Genomic DNA, 16,538 nt, shown 5'->3' on the forward strand with positions numbered 1-16,538 from the left:
GAGTGGTGCCTCGCTTAATGAGCACACCATATAATGACGAAATCGCATAGCGATGGGGTCTCAGCGATCACAAATGGCCCCATGGGCAAAACTCGCTTTGCGAAGATCAGTAAGCGTTTCGCTTACCGATCGTTGCAAAACGGAGCCCAACGATCAGCTGTTCGGCGGCTCCAAAATGGCTGCCGGAAGCCCCGAAATGGCCGCGCACAGCGTTTTCGCGCCCTGCCCTCACTTAAAGAGGGCGCAAAAATGGCTGCCGGACCCAGGAAGCATCACTGAACAGTGAGTTTTCGGCCCATTTGGAACGCATTAAACATGGGCTTTTCTGTCCCGTTCAGTGATGTTTCGCCATACCGAAGGTTAATCCAGAACAGATTAACCTCGCTATGCAAGGCACCACTGTATATTTTGTTTCAGGACACTATGCATAAACAGAAATTAAACCATTCTTGAAGAATAGTATCTGATATCTAATATACAAAAAAATCGGGAAAGCATAAAATAATAAAATAAGCATTCTCAGACAAGTTTCAAATTGGAAGATTTACTTGAAGCGATTGTGAAGCAGTCAATGAGTTCCATCTTTCCATGGCCCGTTCAACAAATGTCTTAGTCCTATAAGATACAGAGTATCAAATTTCCAATTTATTAACAGTGACAAGATTAACTGTAGCTGCTAACTGGAAAATGAAGCATGATTTCCAATTAAACAAATGGTATAGAAAGGTTTGGGATATAATAAGTATTAATGATAAATTAGCATGTAACCTTAAAGTAAAGAAGAGGTTGATAAGTAAGAATATTTTATTGATATTTGGGGATAATTTATTTACTTTGTATTTATAAAGAGGGAGCAATATATATCTTCACATGTGTCAATGCAATTTTGGAAGAAGAACGGGGCTCCATAGAGGGAGGAAAAATTGGTTATATCTCCAAATAGTCCCAGTGGGAGGAGCACAATTTGTGTACAGTGGGGTCTTGACTTGAGAACTTAATCCGTATTGGAAGGCGGTTCTCAAGTCAAAAAGTCTGTAAGTCAAGTCTCCATTGACCTACAGTGCATTGAAAACCGATTAATCCCGTAACAGGCCGTTTTTGTTCAATTTTGGTTTTTTTCTGGTCTGTAAGTCAAATCTGTCTGCAAGTCAAACCTAAATTTTGCGGCCAGAGAAGTCTGTAACTCAAAAAGTCTGTAAGTCAAGCCGTCTGTAAGTCAAGGGTCCACTGTAGTTTTTTGTTATGCGTTATTAAATGTTTTTGGTTTGTATTATTTTGGTTGCAATTTTTAAAAGATAAAACAGGGAGTTGAAGAATGAAGCACTGGGTTCAAACTCTTCATAACAAGATTAATATATTTCATTTAATATTCTCATGCCTTTGGGTCAATAGAAGAATTTTATTCACTGTTTATTTCTGGTGAATGGTGAGTTAAAAATTACCACATGTTAAAACAAAGAAATAATATATATATATACATGCTTGCCTTTACTTCAATCACACCCTTCTTTACTATATAGAGTACTTTCACCACTGCAGGATCCAATAGTTTTTAAAATTTATTTTTCTGTAAAATCCCCAAGCTATAGCTGAGCTCCCAGGTTGAAGTAAAGTAACAGCCACAAACACAGAAAACATACCAGATGTTAACACTTCTTGAAATAACGCTATCTGAATTCTATTTGGAAAGCTGCTTGGATCAGAAAGACATTATTCCTGACAGAATTGGACCGAATCAAGAGTTCTTCCAAGTTAAGAAAAAACTGCATTAAGTTACATGGAAATGAACTCCAAAGCACCTGCTCCTAATGTTTAGTATGTTCCCACCACTGGCTAGAGAATCTCAAAACCTAGGCCAAAGAAAGGAAAAGTATAAATATGCAACATCACAACAATGAAAATACAATGTACAGGAATCTCCTAGGAGGTTTCACATTTTTAAAATGAAAAATTAAGAAGTTGTCAGCTCAAATTGCCTCCTTAAATGCTGGAACAGTAAAATAGCTGCCAAGCAACAGCATGCTTAACAATTCAGAATTTGTTTACGTCTATGCCAGCCAGCTGAGTGAGTTCATGTTTTCAGCTTTGGATTAAGAAAGAAAGAAGTAAAATCTAAACCAATTCCCCTGCCAGGAAAAGGAGGGGGAAACACCCACAACTTCTTGTAGGCTGAGCTTCTTGGATGAAATGCAGCCTGTTATCCAAACAAGCCGCCTTTATTCATGTAGCAGCCCCGGCCTCTTTCTTGATAGTAACTGTGCACACAAGCACAGCAGCTGACTTTGAGCATGCTGACCTTGAGCAAATGAACACACTGAGCAGCAAGTACTTCTGGCTTATTTCACTGCAGCAGCAAAACAGCCTCACCATCTATAGTAGTCAACAGTTTCTGGCCGCCACCCCCTGCCTATTTTAAGATATCCCCCACAACATTTCAGTGATGCACAGTTCAAAGTGATAGAATATCATCTGAAGCTACATTCCAGCTCAAGCTGTTTAAAGAGGAATCCTGTGTTCCTTTTCTCCAGCAATCTTTTTTTTCAACAATGAGTAGAATATGGTTATACTCCATATTTTCAGCTCTGTAACTCCAATACATTATTAAACAAGATGATGAACAACAATTAAATCAAGGTTTGTGGGAACGTAGACTTCCAGATAGTTAGATCATCTTTTTACTAATGCATGCAGCAAGATGGAAAAATATACAAGGTTGCTGCTTTTCATTCGTTATATTGTATATGGCACACCACATACATAAATATATTTGGTTAAGGTAAAGGTAAAGGTTCCCCTTGACATTTAGTCCAGTCGTGTCCAACTCCAGGGTGTGCTGCTCATCCCCGTCTCTAAGCCGTTGAGCCAGTTGTTTGTCCATAGACAGCTTCTGTGGTCACATGGCCAGCACGACTAGACACGGAACGCCGTTTACTTTCCCACCATGGTGGTACCTCTTTATCTACTCGCATTTTTACATGCTGTTGAACTGCTAGGTTGGCAGGAGCTGGGACAAGTGACGGGAGCTCATTCCGTCGCATGGATTCAATCTTACGACTGCTGGTCTTCTTGCAGCACAGAAGCTTCTGCGGTTTAACCCGCAGTGCCACCATGTCCCTTTATATTTGGTTAGTAAAATATAAATGGAGATTGTGACACAGAAATACATGAAAGTATTTGCTTTACTTGATTTTGCCTCAGTATCTTTGTTGAACTTTTACATGAAAATATCCTCAGCTCAGAGTGAGCACACCTTCTCCCCAAATACTAGAAATATATTTAAGATGCGATATTAATACAAAAGCAGGAAAGATTATAACTGGTTTGTCCTCCAAGTACAGCTTTTATTATAAAGTTATCAGAGTTCTAGTTATTAAAATAACTTATCAACCAATCTTATGTCATCTTTAGTTTAACTAGGACTGGAAAATTCTAGTTGTCAATCAGACGTTATTAGCAACTGGTGATGGCACCAAAAATAGTTGCTCTCTACAAAGGCTAGCATTCAAAAATCTGGTGCTGGCTCCTAAGCATCTTACTCTGTTATTTGGGAACAAGAAATAATTTTCTCAGTCTTGGAAGGCAAAGAAAACCATTCTTTTGGTTTGGAGTATTAAAATAAAATTCCTGCAGATATACCATGTACACTAACATCAGGCACAGAGTGACAGACCAGGAAATATACATGAAAAGTACAGCAAGAGTTTCATTAGATCACTTTGCTGATTAGGTATTCTACACTTATCAGCTTCTGGAAGCTGTACTGTGATAGCAAGACTGAATGGAGATAACTGGAGTATCTCCCATTTACTATTCAACAGATATTCAAATTCATGCAATTTTCTTATTTCCAAATACCCTCCTATGAGTCCACTGAAATTTCTTAACACTTTCCATGACACAAAAGAGAGAAACGACCTTTCCCACTTGTAATAGTAACAAAAATAGCACTCTGTGTGTGCATGTGTGGGTGCGTGTGCACGCTAAAAATTCAATTTACCCTTATCATATACTGATGAGATATGGCTAAGTGAAAACTAGAGAGTGCAGTTCTAGCATTTTAACATTACCATCAGTACTGCAGTAGTAAATACATTGTCAACTAGGGACTTCAATACTTGTGGAAGCGCCTCTCCCAACATACATTACCCACCCTTTAAAAACTGCTAACAGAACCTTCTTGTATCCCATTTCTCAGAGCAGCACATTGCATGTGTATAGGTAGAGGGTCTTCTTGGGACTAGCGTTATGGCCATGGACACATACAATTCATTAACTGGCATTGTCTTCCTTTACGCACCAAGTTAAAACATCTGGTCACCCAAGTATCTGGACCTCAGTGATCACAGCTTAATTTTGATGCCTATAGGATTGAAAATTTTATTTTAATTTTCTGTTTTAAATTGTTCCATTGTTCTATCGTTGTTTTGCTACTGTTTTATTGTCTGAACTTCACTCAGTACATTGTTGTTTTACTGACTATTCCACTATCAATTGACATTTACTTTTAACTGTATTCCGCCTTGAGATCTTCAGATATAGGGAGGGATAAAACATTTCAGTAAATAAATAATAAATACTGGAGTGCAGGAGATCATATTGACACCTGTACAGCCTTGCCTCAGGGTACATACAGATTGTACTATGTGAAATAACTTCACTATAGCTGGAATTCTATTGGTGCTTGGGCAAGTTTTCATAACTTCCTGTGGTTCACTGCCAGTGTTTGTTCGAGTTGTCTGTCTTGTCAAATACCCAACTGAGCAAGGAAGCCCCACCCCATTCAAATAGTCTGCTAGTTAGCCACAATTAGCTGCAGAGGCCTATCCAAACTTTAGAGGATTTTAATCTATACAGATTAATTTTCTATTATGAATAATAGACACTATAATTGCTCTAATTAAAATCTATCATAAAACTCAAAAATAATCTGGTACAAAATGTCGTGGTTAATGTTTACAAGCAACAATCCTATGAATAAAATCCCTGAATTTATTTAAGCTTATTTCTGTCTGAATAAGATCAACTTATACAATGAACTCAACTCGAGAAAAATAATTCAGCCAGCTGAAATGCTGGTTTACAGATCCTAATTTAAAATGCAAATAATCTTGCAAATAAGTGTTACCATTTATGCTGTGCTACTGACGTAGGAAGCCTAAAAGGAAATAATTTGCCTCAGCATGATGATTTTCCCTATTTCCTGGTTACGATTCTGCTGAACTATTAGAGTGCAAAATATGAAAGCTTCATTGTCACTGTGTAAACTTACAAAGCCAGTGAAGGTCCATCCTCTAACAAAGCTGCAGTTCAGAAAAGAGTGCGAGTGTTGTGTTATCCACACCACTGATTACCATATTTGTAGTTTTAGAAGATGAAGCCATGTGAAACTGTGTTAGCATGTGAAGAAAAACCAAACCAAAACAAAACAACAGTCTGAAAAAGTGGACTTGTCCACAAAAGCTCACATAGCAGTTAGTCTTTGAGGCGACACAACATTTTTGTTTTTATTTTGGGTTTTTTGCCTGGCACAATTACCATATGTTAACTTGTAGTATATACTTAGGGTAGGGTGGAGACCAGGCCTTGGAAAACATGCATTTTTTTGGACCATGGGCTCCTATAATACCTAAGCCTACCCATCCAAGACTGGGTGACTATGGAATTTGTAGTCAAAAACAGCAAATGTTTCAGCTCTACGTGAGGGCGATCAACATGGAATAGGACTTCATCCACTTCCCGAACCAAAGAGCTGTAAGCTTGTCATCTTTTTGCCTCCTTTATTTAACTGTATCCTACCTATTGTAAGGAACATAAGAATAACAAATCTGGATCAAACCAAAAGCTTATCTAGTCTAGCATTTTATTCACACAGTGGCCAAGTAATTCTCTATGTAAGCCTGTCAGGGCAACGTGACTGCAACTGCATCCTTTCTCGTTTTCTCCAGCAACTAATACATAGAGGGAAACTGTTGCTTGATACTACAGAGAATACATAGGCATCTTGACTGAAACCGTTAATAACCCTAATCTCCACAGATTTATCTAATATGCTGTTAAAGAAACCCAAATTGACAGAAACCTCTCCCTCCCAACTAATTCTACAGTTTAACCCTTCACTGTGTGAAGTACTAATTTCTTCTAAAAAGGGCTCAAAATAGCATTTGTAAGCTACTGTTAAAGAGACTGGTCATACTTTCAAGACGCAAGTTTGCTTTGTAGCAGAAAAAGAACTAGGGTGCACCTCCAAACCCCTGTCTATGCTAGCAACTTTAACAGCCACTGTCAGTAACAATCTATCTGGATGACATTAATAAAATATTTTTGCTATTTCCTTTCTTTGACAAAGTCCACAAGATTTAGCTAGCACATACACTTATGCAGTTTAACCTTTAGAACGTATAGTAATTAGACTACAGGAACACCCCCAGCAGAATCCAATTAAATTTGTATAATACTTGAAAGATAAATGACAAAAATTTTGCATTTTTACACCAGTGCAATGCAATGCGCATAAATTGTCACAGTCAACTGCCATAGGTTGAGAAACCAGAGTAGGCATTTGCTGTTGCATGCCAAACTGTATGATTTAGCACACAATAACAAATTCCTATGCAAACTTCTTAGCTTAAAGCACTCTGCTGCCAAGATTTACGTCCACTGTCTTATCTCAAGTAACAGAATTTTAGCCCATAATTTTTTCAACTATTAAAAAGTGTTTGCATTAACCAAGTTTGTATCACATCATTATGTTGCTTAATTACAAGTTGAACAAAAGATCCAGGTTTCTCTTAATCTATCCATTAACCCTGGCCCATGGTATGGTATGCTTGCAGATGGAAGTTTCTTGAATTTTACTTTACTGATTTCCCTCCAAAAGATATGCACTACAACTAATTGTTCAAATCTGCAGGCCTATATTTTCATTTGAGCAAAGTTAAACAAAAGGCAGCAACCAGATAGCAGCAAACATCAAAGGTACCACAGAATATCCATGTTTTTCCTTGTGCAGAGCAGAGTCTTGCAAAACAAGAGAAGAAAAGCTAGCTGCTGCCGGATTTTTCTGCATACACAAATCTAAACAAAAAGCTGAAACAAAATAACAATCACCACAGCTGACTACATTCAGTAGTTCCACAGAGTCCAGGACAAAACAAAATCTACTATTCGAGAATGTTTGTGGGTCTCCAGCAAAACAGTAGATCTCAATCCATTTGCACTCACATGGGTCTCAGAAGATCAACTTAGGGCAATGGAGGCAATTGCCTGTCAGTGCTTTACTCTCAAGCACTGATGGGCAGACAATCAGAATAGGAACTTAAGATTCAAAATTGAATCAAAGTGGGAGGGGGGAATTATTACCAGCAGCCGGGCACTTTGAAAGCACGGGACAAGATTCTGCATATACACTAGGTACCAAGCTGCCAAGCCCAGCTGTAAGAAAATAAATGGAATATATCTGCCCCTTAAGATAATCAATCCATAATTTTCTAGTATTAAATCTTATAGTTAATTAGACATATATTATGTATTAACTTTACTGCTCCACATTTTTGATAAATCATTTTAAGAATTAAAAAAACAAACAAACTCATATCAACATTTTCCTGGAGCTGACATGTTGAACAAATACACAGAGACATCACAGAAAGATTACAGCTACAGATGTACTAAGCCTAAACTTTGGAAATAATTACTTAATAATACATACCTGTAGTATCGAGACTGCAAGTATGTTGAACAGACAGTCTTTGATACATGGCTAGCAGATCCAAAGTCGATTACCTTAACTCTGTAAGGCTGTCTGACAGGATCCACTAACATAATGTTTTCTGGTTTGAGGTCAGCATGTATTAAACCAAGACTTTTTAGTTTTTTCAGTGCAGTGGCCACCTGTTGCAGTATAGGCCGTATTACTTTTAGCTGAAGAGGACTAAATTTGTTTTGTTTCAGAAAGTCATATAAATTCTGTTCCAACATCTCAAAAACTAAGCAGGTATGGTTACGATGCTGAAAACACTCATAAGCTCTCACAAAATTAAACTCATCAGCATTCTCTGTACTTAGTCTTGCTAGTATGCTCACTTCTATTTGTCCTTGGCGTGCGTAAGATGGATGATTCTTTAAAATTTTAACTGCCACAATTTCATTTGTCTCTCTTTTCCAGCACTTCACTACTTGTCCAAAAGTCCCTCGTCCAAGGAAGTCAAGAACCTCGTACGTATTTTTCACAGAGCATAAGACCTCATGATGCACTAACTGATAATCTCCATCACCACTGGTACCATTTGGTTTCGAAGATGCAGCCGTTGTCACAACCGTCATTGGATTTCCCAGGTTGGTTTGCAACATTGCAGGCAATATAGGCAGTTCATCAACTATCTGCATTGCTCTAGTCTGATTCTCCAACTCTTCACTCTTACGCTTCAGTCCACATCGCTGGGGGCGGTCCAAGACGTTCAACCCACTCTCCTGTGTCCCGGGCCAAGGTGCTTCCACTTGAGGTTGCTGTGCCTGCACTGCTAATATCTTTGTAGCACCTGCAATATTTTTTAAAGCAACAGCGCTGGTCTGGAACAAAAAAGTGTCTCTTTGAGGTTTGTTAAATAAGTTCGTAGCCTGAAAGAAAGTACCAACCCTGCTAGGAGGCTGGGTGATTCCAAAATTTTTACCATTCACGTATATCTGTGGGTAGGTTCTTTCATGGTACACACAACTACTTGGCTCCACTTTGAGTTTCTTCACACTACAAAAGGCACTTGACTGAGTTTGATAAACATATGGTGGATAAACCAAGACTTGTGAGGCCATACCTAAGGTAGGGAAAAAAAGAAAAAGTATCAGTACAATCTGTCTTCCTCCCTCAATAACATTCCTAAAGTCTTATTTTATGAAAAGAACAAACTTTAAACATTCACAAATATTTACTGGGAGTCTCTGCCCACCCTGTGCAAACAAAAATGCAAGCTCATTTATACAGTGACATTGCTGTAAATGTTACCCTGCCAATCAATCCATTTTGTGTTAGACACTATAAATTTGCACTACGTCTATTAAAGCATTTCTTTTTGCAGACATCTTAGGAACGCAAACCATACAACTCATTCCAAATACCTGCTTTCTCTGTTTCTACAAGATACTAAAATAATAATATTCAAAACCACAGTAAAGTGGTATAACCCAAGTTCTATTACTAAATGCTTCATTAACAATCATTCTAAGTGTAAAGTAATGCCACAAATATGAAAAAGATGAAAAGTTTTACACTGTCAGCATCTTTCACTGTGGCATGAGTTTAACAGAGAAGAATAAAGAGACATATGAACAGGTGATCTGAAGGGTGCAGCTGCATTCATAGGGGGCTGGGCCAGCTCAATGGCTTCCAAACTTTTTGGCACCACACCTTCCAGCTTCTCCTTTATCATCATTCTGCCCCTTGTAACAAAAAATTCTATTCATAACACAAAATCTTAAACAATTAGAATTAGGAAAATAACAAATTGTTCTGAAATGCTAAATTATAGCAGTAATATTTATCACAAAAAAATGTTCAAATTGATAAAAAATATTTTTCTCCTATGAAAAACTCAGTTTTATGCTCCCTTCAAATTTTTTTAAACATCCACTTTGGAAACCAGTGAAATGAGTGATTCTATGCATGTGTTCTGTGTTTTAAAGTCATTCATGTTAAGCTCCTGAATTGGCTTCATAAAGCAGGAGACGAATAGTTGGTCGCAAAAGCTCCCTCTCATCTAAGCTGCTATTCTCCAACTAAAAACTTGACATAGTGTAGTTAAATCATATTTAGCATACTAAAAATTCCACATTAACATTGCCGTAAAAACAATTTGTGACTAAAAAATAAAAAGTCTACTAAGTTCATTTTTAAAAACTAAGTAGACCTTAGTTTCTTTAGAACAGAAGTCCCCAACCCCCAGTCTGCGGCCCAGTGCCGCTCCGTGGCTTTGACAAGACCGGGCCACAGAGACAGATTTCCCGCCCCCACGCATGCATTCACCCCACACGGATGGCCAGCCCACACAGGTGCCCTGTCCACCCATGCATGCGTGCCCCACCCACCCACAAGCACACCCCACCCATCTGTGCATGAGCGAGCATGCACGCTGCCTATCCACGCATGTATGAGCGCATGGCCCCCCGCAAGCAAGCCCCACTCATCTGTGAGCACAGGGGTGCCTCCCCACACACATACCCTATCCCGCCAACCGGTCTGCGGTTAAGAAAAGGTTGGGGACCACTGCTTTAGAAAATGAGGGCAATGATTTATCATATTTTAGAAGACAACATTTGTCCCTAATCTAACACATCAGGAATTCTCAAACTAACATTTGTGTACCATCACATTTGCTAGTATAATAGGGTATACTTATGTTTTTAATCATCTCAAGATACTTTTTGCTCTTTAGTCAGAAAATTTTTTCTAATTGTATGTTAATAGGTTTGCAAAAACCAGTACTACATCTATAGCATACCGTGTTTCCCTGAAAATATTCTTTGAATTTTTTCTTTTTCAGACAATGCTAGTTTGTACATCCACAAAGAAAAGGGGAGAAGGCATTCCTGAATGTTAAGTACCCAATGATAACTGTAAGACATGTCTGAATCCACTTACTTTAGTAAATGTGTCACCACATTTATTTAGTAACTGTGTTACCACATGATTTCAAACTGTACAATGAGCTGCAACTGGCAAGGTTTTTGTGCAAAGAGAATTCCTATTTTATAAAGCTGAGTTCAACCGAGAGTGCAATACTATTCATTTCTACTTTCCATATGGAACTGTTGTTACATGCTTTATATAAGCCGTAAGGTAAGGTAAAGGTTCCCCTTTAATCCAGTCATGTCCGACTCTAGGGCGCGGTGCTCATTCCCGTTTCCAAGCCATAGAGCCAGCGTTTGTCCAAAGACAATCTTCCATGGTCACGTGGCCAGTGCGACTAGACACCAAGGTGGTACCTATTTATCTACTTGTCTTTTTTATATGCTTTCAAACTGCTAGATTGGCAGGTGCTGGGACAAGCGACGGGAGCTCACTCCGCTGCATGAATTCGATCTTACAACTCCTGGTCTTCTGACCTTGCAACACAGAGGCTTCTGCGGTTTAACTCGCAGTGCCACCACATCCCTTTATATAAGCTGTAAGACACTACAATTTAATGCTTTGTAGGGAAAGGAAGTTATGCAGTGCTCTACTTGTGCACTGCTAAGCACAGCTACTATTAAAAGGAGGGATTTTAACAAAGGCAGTTGAGGCTGAACAGAGAAACTAAGGCTGTGTGTCTTGCCAGTTCCTTTACTTTCCGCTGAAGTAATCCCGCCTAATGATCCTAGAACAAGTTAGGACAAAATTGAGCAGCCAACTTCATGGATTATACAGGTAAACTTCAGATGGTGAGATGTTCTGGGCCAAGGAGGCACAAAGACAAGAAATTAGGCATATTACTATCATACCACTGTGTCTAATCAGACCCAGAAGACGCCAATGCTTAGTTAAAACACTACCTGGAAACCCGAGGTATGCTGACTCTTGAATGAAGTGTAAGAGAAAATTATGTACATTTTAAACACTCCGAACAGTCATTATGTGTTTTATTGCTCAGATCTCTGAACCAGTTATACTGCTAAATTACTTGGAAAAAAGGACAATGGTTAAGTACACACACAAGGACATTGGGGAGAGAGCAGATGGAACTTGTCAGGAATATACAGTAGAATGGATACAGTAATTCTATAAGGGCTCAGAAAGCTCTGCATTTAACTCATGAATGTTAATACCAGGTGTTCCTACCCTGTTTCCCCTAAAATAGGACCTAACCTGAAAATAAGTCCTAGTATGATTTTTCTGGATGCTTGAAATATAAGCCCTACCCCAAAATAAGCCCTACTACATTAAAACCACACCCTCCACCATTGTGCAGCATTGTGCAGCAACAAGAAGATGACATGACTGCAAAATAAAATATCCCCTAAAAATAAGACCTAATGTATTTTTGGAGCAAAAATTAATATAAGACCCTGTCTTATTTTTGGGAAAACACGGTACCACTTTACTAATTTTGACAGCTAAACCAAGAATTATAGCCACCAGGACCTTGTTTCCAAAAGATGGCAGGCAGCTTACTAGTCTGTCTGTGCCATGCCCAAAAGATATCCAAATGATTCCACCTGAACAAGCCCAGACTCTCTTCTCAATAAAAGCCCAAGCCAGAACTTTGCCTGAATGATAGCTAAGTAATAATTCTTTGTAAATGAGAATAAGCCAGACCATATGGCTGGCCTCTAATCTCTTGGATATTGACAGATCTGAGGTTAGCTGCCAAAGCTGCTCTGCCCCGAATGGAATGAGCCTTGATGTGACCTTCAAGCTCTTCGCACTGTCAAACAAAAAAAAGGGGGGGGATGTACAGTCAATTCATCTACATTATTATTATTATTATAACCATTTAGTTATATTATTTATATGCCTCCTTTCTCCCCACAGAGGACCTAAGGCAGCTCACAATAAGTAAAATTTTAAAAAAATTAAAAACAGTATATAAACATCACATTTAAAAAACAATTAAACATTTAATTTTTTTAAAAAAATTAAGTATTATATTGCTATGATCAAAATAACAGGATTAAAATCTATAATTTCTGTTTTTCTACAATACTGTCAAGTAATGTTTTTCACAACACATGTAAGAAACAATAAATCAAATGTAGTGGTACACTTGATTGGAAGTGCAGAAACAGAACTATATAATGAAGGTTTAGCCCATCCAGAATCATTACCATCACCAATATACAAAAAAGCATAAGAAAGAACTTGAAAGCAGAAATTCTCAAGCTGTACCGTTTCACCACCTGAAAAAAAGTACTCTTAAAGTCAGTGCCAAGATAAACATGAGGCAACAATCTGAATTTATTGATCAAGCTGTCCCATTCATAAAATAAACAAAGGTGGAGGGTGGTGTGTTTGCTATTATTTTCAACATCAAAGGGAGGGCTTAGCAGAGATAAGCAAAAACATTCACTTCTCCTTACCTTATCTCTCCATACTCTGCTTCCTAAAGCACTTTCTTCATGTAACTGTATTATATACACAGGCCCACAGTTAGTTCAATCAGCATTATAAATATTAATTGCTCAAACATTATTCTTCCTGATCCCTGTCCATATCACCTTAGTTATGTCAAAATGAAACAGTGATTCACATTAGAATACACAACACCAGTGTCTGATGTCTTCAACATTCTTTGTGTTGTGCATTCCTGCCCTAAACAATCACCTTCAGCTACACTGCTTTTCCAGATTACACAGAGAAGTTGACATGTTTTATTAATATGAAAAAATACTACACTATCATCACATACTATTGAAGAGCTGATAGTACAAGATGTACAAGATGGCTTCCAGTCCATTACACAGTTCACCACTAAAGGAGCCTACCTTTATTGATATTTAGGTTAATAAAAAATAAAATACTGTGTTCTATAGATCAGAGGTTCCCAACCCCCAGTCCTTGGCCCGGTACCAGTCAGTGGCCTGAGCCGGACCAGGCTGCAGAGAAAGACCTCTCCCCACCCCCACAAGCACTCCCCCCACACTGCCTGTTTGCGCCTGGGTGCGCATGCCTGCGCCCACATGAGCACTCCCCCACTCCTTTGTGCACGTGCACGAGCGACGACCCGCACGAGCACCCTTTCGCTCCTTCGCGCATACACACAAGCACAGGGGGGTGCCCTGCCTTCCCCAGCTGGTCCGCAGGGCTAAAAGATTTGGGGGCCGCTGCTATAGATTGTAAAAAATGCAAGTTATTTCATATTTGAAAAAATATTTCTAAAGTGTCTTAGATTTTCAAGAGTACTGTACTACAAGGGAGGCATAAAAATACTCAGGAACATAATTCAGGTACAGAAACTAATTTCTGTCCTAGCAATTAACTACTTTTCCACCCATTACAGATCTTAAACTTTATTTTTAAAAGGCTATTTGAAATATGTTTTAAAGTTTTAATGCTGAAATTAAAAGGAACATGTAGTTCTTGGGACGAGAAAGGCAAACGAGAGAAATGGAGAAATGGATATACAGTACCAAGAACAAAATTTTGTGTATTATTCAGACACTGGTCTGATAGCTATATCTTCCTGATTAAATCCTGGTTTAAAAAATCAGGATATAGACGAGCTTTGCATAGCAGCAAACAGCCCCAGTGCTTCCACTTCACTCTTTCCTTCAAGCAAGCAAGCAAGCCATGAAGGTGCTGTTAATCGTAACTTACTGTTATGCCTGAAATAGGACAGTTAAGGTTCACTACAAATTCCTGGCCTGCTTGTACAAAAGGAGGAGAACAAGAAAAGGTGGGGCACGTGAAGTCCAAAGGCTGTGCATATCCTGCCTTAATAAAGTATAATTACAACTGGGCCACAAAGACTATTCAATTTTATCACAGAACTGGAAGGCCAGAAGGGATGCCAAGGGTCATCAAGCGGAGCTCTCCACAGAAGCAGAAAATCCTAGTTTATTGCGGCATGCAATTATGTCAGAGTGGGCAGAATTAAGCTGGCAGAACCTACTCAGGCTCTCCTTCCTGGATTCCTGACAGCCTTCAAGCAGAGCTTGGAGCAAAAGATATACGCTTGGAAATAAAGCACTGTGCACCTAGGAAATTTGTTAAAAGCACCAGAACTGAATGGGGCCTGGCTTACAAATCCTTCACATAAAAATTCATCCCAGTTACTCCACGTGCTCCTCATTTCAGAGCAAGGGGAAGAGAAAGTGGTATTTTTGCTAACCAGTTAAGAGTCAGGAATATTTGGCAATTTACTGTAAATCATCTAGAGATCTACCAAGAGATGCAAATGTACATTCTCCTCACCCCGGAATACCGACCATGGTTAAGGAGGAACCACAAATAAAAATATCACCTGCAGTTCATTTCTGTCTACATTGTGACTGATCTTACAACACTTAGTGGGAAGTATGACAAGCATATTCATGGTTTCATTATACTGTATTTCTTAGCTAAGGGTTAAGTACCGCAGCATGGCTCAGACCAACCCCCAGTTGAGCATTATGTCTACATTAGTTAATTATATAAGATTAACTTAAACCAAGCTTCTACTAAAACTAATCCACAAAAACAAAACAATTTTTCCTTTTGTTTGTAAACGCTTCACTTCTTCCCCATGGTTAGTCAGCAACAATCACAGCAAGTGTATTTTACTCATTAATTAAAATGCTATTTCTATAATTTCATGGTCTCCTTTATCTCCTTAGATACATCGCCTTAAAAGCCACAGTTTACCTGAGATTAAGTTTGTTTCCTCCACACAGACCAATCTGTTGCTATAAACTATCACTAAGGCAACCAGGTGATTTCAGTCCTCCGCTCTCTTTCCTATTTTTATTTACCCTTCCTTCCACAACCATAATTTATTGTTTTCCTTTATTTCTTTGCAAATCAGAGCTAACAATAAAAGGCAAGAGATAGTTTTAAATCTTTTTACAGAGACTGAGTTAGAACACCCATGTGCTTGTTAAGGAAGGCCAAGATGATGTGGAATTTGAAGTAAAAAAAATACAAAAGCAAGGTTCCAAACTACACTTTTCAAAACAGCGAACTCACAATAACACAAAATTGTAAAAGAACTGATATGGCAGTAAATTTACAATAAAGGCATGGGCTATGATCAAGATTCCCTTTAAGGTGCATGTGAGTGCGAGTGACTCTGCCTCCTCTGCACAGGGCTCCTCCACCTCTGCGCACCGACAGCAACATTTTCAGCCCCTTTGGTTTCAGTCTCAACAAAAACCCCACACGGGGGGGGGGGAATCACACGTGCACAAGGGGCAGATCCCTGCCCAGCAGGGCTGAAAATATTGGCTATGATTTATGCAAACAATTAAATAATATGTTAACATGGATGCATGGATGAAGTACTAGTAACATTCTCATGTGTCCTATTCAAACCCTGGATTACACACCCTAATGTTATATTAAGCACAAACATAAATACCGACATCCTGTCTTCCGTATTTCTAAAACTGCTGCATCAGGTACAAATTAAAATACAGAACAAGTACTAGTCTTCCCATATGCTGAAGTGACAAATCCAGGCAAAATCAAAGTTTTACTCCAATAGCACAACACTCTTTGTCACAACCAAATGCATGCTTTAAACCAGTGGTTTTCAGCCTTGGGTAACCTGAAAATAATCAATCAATCTTTATTTTGCTATCTCCGACCCATTAAAATACATACATGTAATATGTAAAATAAATTGAAGCAATTAAAACATTTCAAGACAGCTAAAACAGTGAAAATTGATAAAATATATTACCCATACATTGGGTTTTTGTTTTATGGTGGGGTTAGATAGAGGTCAAGATTGTTTTTCGTATTCTTTGAGCAGAGAGAAGGAATTTGGCCACTGATTCAGTGGTTATCTTGTTTGTGTCGCTTAATAAATATTTTGTATGCCAAATCAGAGTCCTACCTGGGAAGACATTTATTATGGGCTTGAGGAATTTGATAC

General features: G+C 38.6%; 1 protein-coding gene across 2 annotated transcripts in view; it reads right to left on the bottom strand.

Annotated features, from left to right (window-relative positions):
• Positions 1-16,538, bottom strand: part of HIPK3 (homeodomain interacting protein kinase 3) — a 103,827-nt gene that overhangs the window by 63,940 nt on the left and 23,349 nt on the right. For both annotated transcript variants that reach the window (XM_020807607.3, XM_078384013.1), the window contains exon 2: positions 7,709-8,810. In XM_020807607.3, the coding sequence (XP_020663266.3) occupies positions 7,709-8,808 (1,100 nt within the window). In that variant the 5' untranslated portion in view covers positions 8,809-8,810. The remainder of the gene's footprint in view (positions 1-7,708; positions 8,811-16,538) is intronic.

Source organism: Pogona vitticeps, chromosome 1, assembly GCF_051106095.1.
Source record: "Pogona vitticeps strain Pit_001003342236 chromosome 1, PviZW2.1, whole genome shotgun sequence".
Classification (NCBI taxonomy): Eukaryota; Metazoa; Chordata; class Lepidosauria; order Squamata; family Agamidae; genus Pogona; species Pogona vitticeps.